General features: G+C 50.5%; 1 protein-coding gene across 1 annotated transcript; it reads left to right on the forward strand.

Annotated features, from left to right (window-relative positions):
- Positions 1–1,789: 1,789 nt before the first annotated feature.
- On the forward strand, positions 1,790–9,538 carry LOC100079196 (gastrula zinc finger protein XlCGF57.1-like). Its single transcript, XM_039913224.1, has 5 exons — positions 1,790–1,867; positions 2,189–2,299; positions 6,036–6,205; positions 6,851–6,964; positions 7,680–9,538. Exons 3-5 carry the CDS (start codon positions 6,079–6,081, stop codon positions 9,305–9,307), a joined length of 1,869 nt encoding a protein of 622 aa, XP_039769158.1. The 5' UTR covers positions 1,790–1,867; positions 2,189–2,299; positions 6,036–6,078; the 3' UTR covers positions 9,308–9,538.
- The last annotated feature ends 1,189 nt before the right edge of the window (positions 9,539–10,727 follow it).

Raw genomic sequence — 10,727 nt, forward strand, 5'->3', positions numbered from 1 at the left:
ATCGGGGGCCATTTGTGTGTCTGTTTTCCAGACTGCCAGCTCGTTGTGGGCAGGGACTGCAACTGTTCTCCCAAGAGTTTAGTACAGTGCTCTGAACACAGGAAGCGCTCAATCAGTACAATGGGCCTGGCTGTTTTCACCTCTTCTCCCCACCCCCACCCTTTTCTTTGGTTTTTCAGGCCCTGGAGGAAGAAGAGCTGGGATGAATGGAGGTGACATTCCAGGACGCGGCCATCTTCCCGACCCGGCGGGAATGGGAGAGTTTGGGAGACGCCCAGAGGGAGCTCTACAGGCCCGTCATGTTGGAAAACTACGGTTATCTACGGTCACTGGGTAAGGGCCCGGAAAACCGCGAAGGTCAAGGGCATCCTCAAGGAAGTGGACGGCGACAGACCAACCCCCAGCCCTGCTAGACCGGAAACTCGTTGTGGACAGGTAAATTGTGCTCCTCCAGGCCCTTGAACAGTGCTCCGCGCACAGTATATTCAGTAGAAGCAGCGTGGCATAGGGGGAAGAGCACGGATTGGGGAGTCGGAGGTCGTAGCTTCTAATCCCCGCACTTGGAGCGACCTTTCATTCATTCATTCATTCAATAGTATTTATTGAGCGCTTACTATGTGCAGAGCACTGTGCTAAGCGCTTGGGATGAACAAGTCGGCAACAGATAGAGACGGTCCCTGCCGTTTGACGGGCTTACGGTCTGATCGGGGGAGACGGACAGACGAGAACAATGGCAATAAACAGCGTCGAGGGGAAGAACATCTCGTAAAAACCGATGGCAACTAAATAGAATCGAGGCGATGTACAATTCATTAACAAAATAAATAGGGTAACGAAAATATATACAGTCGAGCGGACGAGTACGGTGCTGTGGGGATGGGAAGGGAGAGGTGGAGGAGCAGAGGGAAAAGGGGAAAATGAGGCTTTAGCTGCGGAGAGGTAAAGGGGGGATGGCAGAGGGAGTAGAGGGGGAAGAGGAGCTCAGTCTGGGAAGGCCTCCTGGAGGAGGTGATTTTTAAGTAGGGTTTTGAAGAGGGAAAGAGAATCAGACCTCACTTCACTTCTCTGGTCCTCAGTGACCTCGTCTGTAAAATGGGGATAATAATAATGTTGGTATTTGTTAAGCGCTTACGATGTGCAGAGCACTGTTCTAAGCGCGGGGGGGGATATGGGGTCATCAGGTTGTCCCACGTGAGGCTCACAGTCTTCATCCCCCTTTTACAGATGAGGGAACTGAGGCCCAGAGAAGTGAAGTGACTTGCCCACAGTCACCCAGCTGACAAGTGGCAGAGCCAGGATTGGAATCCATGACCTCCGGACTCCCAAGCCCGGGCGCTTTCCACTGAGCCACGCTGCTTCGAGTAAGATCGTGAGCCCCAAGTGGGACAACCTGATTACCTGGTAATAATAATAATAATAATTATTATTATTTACCTTGTCTGTAAAATGGGGATAATAATAAGAGTGTTAGTATTTGTTATGAGCTTACTATGTGCCGAGCACTGTTTCAAGCGCCGGGGTCGATGCAGGGCAATCAGTTTGCCCCCACCTGAGGCTCACAGTCTTAATCCCCATTTTGCAGATGAGGTAACCGAGAAGTGAAGCGACTCGCCCAAAGTCACATAGCCGACAGGTGGCGGAGCCAGGATTGGAACCCATGACCACTGCCTCCAAAGCCCGAGCTCCTGAGCCACTCTGCTTTTCTCCTTAGTGCTCAGAGCCAGCGCTTAACAAATAGCATGGTTACGATTCCCCTCTGCTCTCCTCACTCCCCTGGTGGGAGGGATTTGGAACAGCTTCAACGCAGTCGTAGTTTGTGGCATCTCCCAAGCGTTCAGCACAGTGGCCTGCAAAGAGGAAGCGCTCAGTAAATGCAACTGATCGATCCCCCTCTGCCCTCCGCGGCCCAGGGGTGGGAGGTGGTCAGCATTCCGAGATTGAGGGGCGTAGCAGGGGGGAGTTTGAGCAGTTCTCTACATTGCCCGGGGCAGGAATTTCCACAGAGGAGATTCCAGTTTGTCAGTTTCTTTGGTTTACAGCTTCTTTCGGATCCCCAGAGGGCGCCAGGAAGCGGTGAATTCCCGCTCACCGACTCGGAGTGTTCTGCTTCCAGGACATAGTGGGTGGGAGGAGAAAGGGAGCCCGTCATTGATCTCCACTCATTCCTCTTCCCTGTTTGCTTCCCCAGGAGCCGACTGTCTGAAGCCTCACTGTATCCGCCACCTGGAGAAGAGGGCGGATCCGTGGATTTCCCCAACTTCCCTCTCACCACAGACTTTCCCCGGAGAGGCCTGGACTGGTAAGCCTGGATTGGCTCAGTGGAAAGAGCCCGGGCTTGGGAGTCGGAGGTCATGGATTCGAATCCCGGCTCTGCCACGTGTCCGCCGGGTGACTTCACTTCTCTGGCCCTCAGTTCCCTCATCTGGAAAATGGGGATTAAGACTGTGAGTCTCATGTCGGACAACCTCACTACCCTGTATCTACCTAAGTCCTTAGAACAGTGCTCTGCACGTAGTAAGCGCTTAACAAATACCAACATTATTATTATTATGTCTCTGCCCTCTAGTTAGGGAGAGGAGCAGTGGCGGCCTAATGGATAGCCCAGGCCTGGGAGTCCGAAGGACCTGGGTTGTGCCTTTGCACCTGTTCGGCCCCTGCTTTCTCTTAAACTCACACCCGATCCTGTCTGTTCACTTCTAATCACTGGCCTCTTCACTCTCCTGGATCCAAGGACAATTCAACCATTTCCTCAGGTTATCACCAGTTTAAGTTGTTATTGCTGTGTTTTTTGTTATTGCTGTGTGTGTAAGTGTGTGCTGAGGCTTTTCAAGACCTCACCAGCCCCACTGTGACCCTTAGATCTCTCCTCCCAGCTCAGGTCAGCCCATCCCGGTCCTTCCCCCAACCCCTCCCAACCCTTCCCTACCCTTTGGGCCACCCTCACCCCTCCTCCCCACCTCATCCCTGTAATCCTGTCCCATCCCCACCCCTCATGCCCCTTCCTCTGCACTGGCCACCATCGACCCACTCCCCACCCCTTACACCGTCCCGCCCGCCCCACCCTTGTCATCCTGGCCCTGCACCAACCTTGCCCCCCTGCCCTCCCGCCGACCCCCACCAACTCACTCCCATGCGAGCCCTCCCCTCCCCTCCCCTCCCCTCATGCCCTTCTCTCCCCCAGAATCTCCCCCTCACAGCCCCAAGCAAATCCAGACTGTGGGACCACCTCCCCCCACCTGCTCCATAATGGGGAATCTTCCCTTCATCCTTGACCTTTTCAAGACCCAATCACTCCTCATCACTGAAACATAGTAAGCAGCTTTTATTTCAAAATGGAGTGTAAGCACTTAACAGGAAAGTGAGTTAGGCAAATCAGGTTGGACACAATCCATGTCCCACTTGGGGCTCACAGTCTTAATCCCCATTTTACAGATGAGGTAACTAAGGCAGACAAGTGAGGTGACTTGCCCAAGTTCACACAACAGACAAGTGGCAGAGCTGGAATTAGAATCCAGGTCTTTCTGACTCCCAGATCTGTGCTCTTTCCCTAGGCCACGCTCTTTCTCTTAACAAATACCATAAAAAACCAAATGCCACAACTCTTTCCTGATTGAGCGCTCACTGTGTGGAGAACACCATATTCATTGGGAAAGCAAAGTGCAGTAGAGTCGGTACACCTGACTCCTAGTATATTTTTTTAATGGTATTTGTTATTTGCTTACTATGTCCCAGGCACTGTTCTAAGTACCGGGGTAGATACAAGCTAATCATGTTGGACACAGTTCACGTCCCACATGGGGTTCACAGTCTCAATCCCCATTTTTACTGAGGAGGGCACTGCCGCCCAGAGAAGTTCATTCATTAACTCAGTCGTATTTTTTGAACAACCACTTTGTGCTGAGAACTGTAATAAATGCTTGGGAGAGTACACTATAATAATCGACACATTACCTGCCCACAACAAGCTTACCGTCTAGAGGAGGAGACAGACAATTAATAAAAATTAATAAATGACAGTTATGTGCATAAGTACTGTGGGGCTGGGAGGGGGAATGAATAAAGGGAGCAAGTCAGGGCGATGCAGGAGGGAGTGGGAGAAGAGGAAAGGGGGGTTAGGGAAGCACAGTTCAAACACTATTTTCCAAAAAATGCTTACTGTATGTCTAAACACTGGGGTAGATACAAGTTAATTAAGTTGGACACGATCCTTGTGTCACCTTGGATGCACAGTCTAAACACTTGGGACGATACAAGAGCCCCTGTGGGGCTCAGAGTCTTCAGTAGGAGGGAAAATGGGCATTGAGTCCCCAATTTACAGAAGAGAAAACCTAGGCCCAGATAAGTTGAGTGACTTGTCCAAGGTCACACAGCAGATGAGTGGCAGAGCTCAGAATTAGAACCCAGACCCTCTGACCCACAGGCACGTATTCTGTCCACCAGCGTATGCTGCTTCTCGATACCAAAACCATTGATTTGATATTGGGACGAAGGAGAGCTGCTAAGTGGCCTTTGACCGAGGGGCTGGGGAAGGCCCTGTGGAAAGTGGGAGAAGTTCAGCCAGGGAAAAGCTTCCTTAAGCACCGCGTAGTTGGGAACGTGTCTGGAAACGTGCTTTGCAGCGCTGTAGCAGCCAAACTGAATTTTCTTTTTAAGGAACAATGTACTGACCCGATGCTCTTCTTCCTCAAGCAGAAGAAATCAGGGCAGATGCCCTGAAGAGTGTTGGCAGAGTCTCATGGAAACGATTCCCACCATCCTCAAAAGGAAGATCCCTGGAAAATCTGAGTTAGCACCTCTTGGGGCCTCTGAATTCTCAAACTCGTTTAGCACCTCTTGGGGCCTCTGAATTCTCAAACTGGTTAACGGCTCTAAAGTGTAATCACATGAGTTCTCAGGGGAGTGTCATGAGGGCAGACAAAACCCACCTCAGCTAGACCTGTAGGTTTTTCCCTTGAGGTGCTGGAATCCAAAAGAGGAGGTTTGGCGCTGCCATCAGAAGGAACGACTGGGAATTTGTAAGTTATTTTCTGTCTTATTTTAAGGAAGGGTGGGGGAGGAAAGGAGATACCAGAGGCCAAGACGTCAGCAAAGCCTTGCCTAATGGGAGGTGCGTTTGTTCGTCTTGCTAGGGAGTAGGTAAAATTATATGGAGTGCGTGGGAAGCTTTTTTGGGCGGGGAGGTACTTTGGGGGTTTAGACGATGGGAAGGATATTCCTGAAGCAGAATATCTTTTTGCAGTCTCCCAAACATTTAGTACAGAGCCCCGCAGTCAATCGTACTAAGCCCTTGGGAGAATATAGTATCAAGGTAAACGGACACATTCCCTCTCCACAAGAATCCTACTGTGTAAAGGACTGCACATAGTAGGTGCTCAATAAATACTATTGATCTTTTTTTTCTGTCGTATGCCTGCTGAGTATCTAGTCTGCAGCTGGTCAGAAACTAATACGTATTTCGTTGGAATGCTTCAGACCCTCTTTTTCAGGAAGAAAGGGCAAGGCTGGATGGAGCACAGTGCCCTGGGGCCGACAGTCGCAGGGATCTGGGTTCTAATCCCGGCTCCGCTATTTGTCTGCCGGGTAACCTTGGACACGTCACTTTACTTCTCTGGGCTTCGGTTCCCTCCTGTATAAGACTGTGAGTCGCAAGTGGGATATGGACTGGGTGTCCAACCCCATTAGCTCGTATCCACCCCAGGGCTTAGTAGAGTGCCTGGCACATGGTAAACACATAACATATACCGATGAAAAGAGAAATAAAGGGAATATACCTCGGGGCAGCTTCAAGAGAAGGCTCCAGGCCCCCGCAGGGGATCTAGTTAGTATTTGTTTCTGGTTATTCCTTGTGTAGGTGTGTATGACTCTCAGTGGCTCACTTCCCTAAGCCTGTTCTCTGGAACTGTAAGCTCACTGTGGGCAGGGAGTTTGTCTGTTCTATTATACTTTTGCAGTGCTCTGCACAAAATAAGCGCTCAATCAATATGATTGCCTAACTGTTCTCACCTCTTCTCTCCACCCCTACCCTCTTCTCCCAGGCGTTTAGTTCTTCAGCCCCCGGAGGAAGAAGAGCAGGGACAAATGGAGGTGACGTTCAAGGACGTGGCCATCTTCTTGACCCAGTGGGAATGGGGGAGCCTGGCAGATGCTCAGAGGGAGCTCTACACCAGCGTCATGTTGGAGAATTACGGACATCTACGGTCACTGGGTAAGGACACGGAGAGCCGTGCGGGTCAAGGACACCCCTCTGGGGAAGGGAGAGCAACAGACCACCCCCAAGCCTCCTCTAGACCAGAAGCTCGTTGTGCTCGGGGAATGTGTCTAACAACTCTATTTTATTGTATTCTCCCAACCGCTCTGTACAGCGGTGCACACAGTGAGCGATCACTCAATATGGTCGATCAATCCCCTCTGCTCCCCACACTCCACTGATGGGAGATAGCTGGCACAATTTCACTCACTTCTGTATTGTTCTATTGTGCTCTCCCAAGCGCTTAATACAGTGCTCTGCATACAGGAATCACTCAATAAATATTACTGACCTATCCCCTCTGCTCTCCACAGTCCAAGGGTGGGTGATGGTTGGTACAGCATTCCGAGGTTGAGAGGGGTTACCGTGGGCGGTCTGGTCAGTTTACTATCTAGCCCAGGTAGGAAACTCCATGGATGAGATTCCCGCTTGTCTGATATTTCTGATCCCCAAAGAGTGATGGGGAGCGGTGAAATCCCACTCATCAACTCTGCCACTGTCAGAGTAGTGTGCTCCCAGGACACAGCAGGTGGGAGGAGAAAGGGAAGAGGACACCTGTGCCTGTCAGAGATCTCCACTCATTCTTCTTCACTGCTTCCCCAGGAGCCGGGCGTCCGAAGCCTCAGTGTATCCGCCAACTGGAGAAGGGGGAAGATCCATGGGTTCCCGAACCTCCAGCTCACCACAAATGGATTTTCCTCAAAGAGGCCTGGACCGGTAAGCCTGGATGTCTCTGCCCTAAACCTCTAATAGGGAGAGGGACATTGTTACCAATCACGTAGGCCAGGCCTAGAAATCGGAAGGACCTGGATTCTGATTCTAATTCTAACTCTGTGTACTTGGGCCAGTCACTTTCTATGCCTCAGTTCCTTCATCTATAAGATGGGGATTAAGACTGTGAGCCCCACGTGGGACTTAGACTGTGTCTAACCTTATTTGTCTAATTTACTTTCTTAGAAAACACTTAACTAATGCTATTTTCAAAAAAAAGGAAAGTGCACTGCCCTAAACCCTGGGGTAAATAAAAGTTAATTGGGCTGGACACCATCCCTGTCCTGGCTGGGGCTCACAGTTTTACGGAGGAGGGAAAATGAGTCCCCATTTTGCAGATGAGGCCCAGAGAAGGGAAGTGACTTGTCCAAGGTAATACAGCAGATAAGTGACAGAGCCCTAAATTAGAACCCAGACCCTCTGACCCAGAGGGTAGTGTGCCCTCCACTAGGGTATGCTGCTTCTCCATAACGAAACCATTAATCAATTACACTGGAAGGAAGGAAAGTGTGAGAGGATCTGTAGATGATGAGAAACTTCCTTTAGCACTGTGTGGTTGAGAACGTGCCTGGTACTGTGTTTTACGGTACCGTAGAAGCCAAACTGAATTTTCCTTTTTCACAAACAACGTACTGACCCTATGCTCCTCTTCCTCACACAGAAGAAATCAGGGAAGAGCAATTGCCCGATACAGTGTTTGCAGAATCCCATGGAAACGTTTCCCACCTTCCTCGAAGGGGCAGGTCCCTAAAGAATCAGTGGAGATCTAGGAGGAAACGAGACCGGCCGGTAGAGAGAAGGAAGGCGCAGAAGCCAGTGCCCGTGAAAGAGGAGCCCTTTGAACGTTTCAAGTGTGGGAATCGAGAAAGTTTTGTCACGCACATGAGGTTGCACACTGGAGAGCAGCCCTATAAGTGTGGGGTGTGTGCCAGGAGCTTCAGACAGAAGGGATACCTCACTTGCCACATGAAGGTCCACTCTGGAGATAGAAACTTCCAATGTCCAGACTGCCAGAAGAGCTTCAAGACAAAAGGAAAACTCAACAAGCATAAGCGAGTGCACACGCTAGAGAAGTCCTTTGAATGTCTCGAGTGTGGGAAGGCCTTTCGCGAGAAGTACAATCTGACAAGGCACGAGAAGATTCACAAAGGCATCAAACCCCATATGTGTCTCCAGTGTGAGAGAAGATTCAGCGAGAAGTCCAGTCTCATTGACCACATCAGAGTCCACACTGGAGAAAAACCCTTCCAATGCCCGGAGTGCCAGAGGTACTTTAAGAGAAAAGGATCCCTGCGAGTTCATATGCGGGTGCACACGGGAGCGAAGCCATATAAATGCCTCGAGTGCGGGAAGGCCTTCCGCCAGAATGGCAATCTTAAGAAGCACAAGTTGCGTCACAGAGACGTCAAACCCTGGGTGTGTCTCCAGTGTGGTAGAAGCTTCAGGGGCAGGGGCCGTCTCCTTACCCACATGAGAGTCCACAGTGGAGAAAAACCCGTCCAGTGCCCGGAGTGCCAGAGGTACTTTAAGAGAAAAGGATCTCTTCAAGTTCATATGCGGGTGCACGCGGGAGTGAAGCCGTTTGAATCCCTCGAGTGCGGGAAGACCTTCCAAGAGAAGGGCAATCTTAGGAAGCACGAGGGGCGTCACAAAGACCTCAAACCCTGTACGTGTCTCCAGTGTGAGAGAAGATTCAGAGACAGCGACCGTCTCATTACCCACATGAGAGCCCACACTGGCGAGAGACCCTTTCCATGTCCACTGTGTCAGAAGAAGTTCAAGACCAGGGGATGTCTTAGAAAGCATATGCGGGTGCACACGGTAGCGAAGCCATTTAAATGCCTCCAGTGCGGGATGACCTTCTGCCAGAAGGGCAGTCTTAGGAAGCACGAGAGGCGTCACAAAGACATCAAACCCTGTGTGTGTCTCCATTGCGAGAGAAGCTTCAGAGACAAGGACCATCTCATTACCCACATGAGAATCCACACTGGCGAAAGACCCTTTCTATGTCTGCAGTGTCAGAAGAAGTTCAAGACCAGAGGAAGTCTTAGAAGGCATTTGAGAGTGCACACAGGAGAGAAGCCCTTTGAATGTCTCGAATGTGGGAAGGCCTTCAACCGTAACAGTAATCTGACGGTCCACAAGAAGATTCACATGGCCGCCAAGCCCCATGTGTGTCCCCGGTGTAAAAAGAGCTTCAGATTCAAATGCCAGTTGGTGGCCCACAAGACACTTTACGCAGGGGGGAAGCCCTGTGAGTACACTGACGGAAAACTCGCAGCCAGATAGGGAGTCTTCCTCCCCAAAAGAGAATCCACAGCAGAGAGAGATCTAGGCCCCGGGAGCAGCCTGGATGCTCCATCGCCGCCGCCGGGATGGCGCTGCCTGACTTGGCGAACTCATTCCCTCGTTCTCCGGCACGTTGGCCGTATTGTAAGGAAAGTTGCTTGTAGCTTGATCGAAGTTCCCGATGTCTTGTTCTCTTTCTCAAAGCTGTCAATAAAATATCTCTCTCGGTCAGTGGTTTTCTTAATGGTGTTTGTGAGGCGCTCGCTACGTGTCCAGCGCAGTTCTTAGCGCTGGGGGGAGATGCGAATCGATCGGGTGGGATACGGTCGCTGCCCCACAAGGGGCTCACAGTCTGAATAGGAGGTATCGAACCTCCTTGTTACAGTTAGGAAATCTGAGGTACAGAGAATTGAAGTGACTTGCCCGAGTTGTAAGTGGCAGGGGGGCAGGGATTAGAACCCAGGTCCTTTGACTCCCAGGCTCTATCCACTAGGCCATGCTGTTTTACCAATTCTTGTTAATTGTTGATTCATATTCCCTGGATTTCTCCATCCTCTTTTTGACCCTCAGAAAGGATGCTGGATGATGGTCTGTGTGCCCTGCCATCCCCCACCCCACTTCCTCAGTGACGGGAGCAACGTCGGCAGTGCCAGGCCCCCTCCGACCTCCTCCTGCATTAGGCTGATGCTCTGGAGGTGGAGGGCGGAGAGCAGGGTGACTCGGGAGAATGGAAGGAAATGGAGGGTGCTCAGAGGTTACTCTTTCGCAGAGGCGTTACAGTGGAGAATTACAAAAATATCCCGTCAGGGAGGGTCGTTCCGGAGTCTGGGCCGGTGGGGCTCTTCCTGTGTGTGTTCTCCCCTCCTCCCCCCGGGTTTTTCCCTCGACAGGAGGCGGAGTTGTGGACTTTCCAAGGATGATACCCAGGCAGTATAGAGGGGAAGGTGGTGGGGGTTAAGCCTGCAGGGAGAGGGTGGAAAAAAAGATGGTCTTTCTGCACTTTTCCTGATTCCAGTACACCTCCGATTAAGAATGATACCCAGTCAGGGGGCATTGGGGGCAATTCATTAGAAGGGATAAGAAAAAGAATAATCATTTCATCATTATGAAAATATAATTAATAATATTATTGTGCAGTGATATATACTATTTGTTATGCATTATTATAATAATATATAACTATTACCATCATTATTACATTTCAAGCAGCACTGCTGTAATAATAATAATGGCTTTTATTAAGCGCTTACTATGTGCAAAGCACTGTTCTAAGGGATGGGGGGATACAGGGTCATCAGGTTGTCCCACGTGGGGCTCACAGTCTTAATCCCCATTTCACAGATGAGGCAACTGAGGCACAGAGAAGTTAAGTGATTTACCCAAAGTCACACAGCTGACAAGCGGCGGAGCTGGGATTATT

The sequence above is a fragment of the Ornithorhynchus anatinus genome, chromosome 10 (genome assembly GCF_004115215.2).
Source record: "Ornithorhynchus anatinus isolate Pmale09 chromosome 10, mOrnAna1.pri.v4, whole genome shotgun sequence".
Taxonomy (NCBI): Eukaryota; Metazoa; Chordata; class Mammalia; order Monotremata; family Ornithorhynchidae; genus Ornithorhynchus; species Ornithorhynchus anatinus.

Coding starts and splice junctions, on each gene's coding strand:
- LOC100079196 (XM_039913224.1), top strand. CDS start 6,079: ATGGAGGTGACGTTCAAGGACGTGGCCATCTTCTTGACCCAGTGGGAA. Junction 6,206..6,850: donor CGGACATCTACGGTCACTGG/GTAAGGACACGG, acceptor CTGCTTCCCCAG/GAGCCGGGCGTCCGAAGCCT. Junction 6,965..7,679: donor CCTCAAAGAGGCCTGGACCG/GTAAGCCTGGAT, acceptor TTCCTCACACAG/AAGAAATCAGGGAAGAGCAA.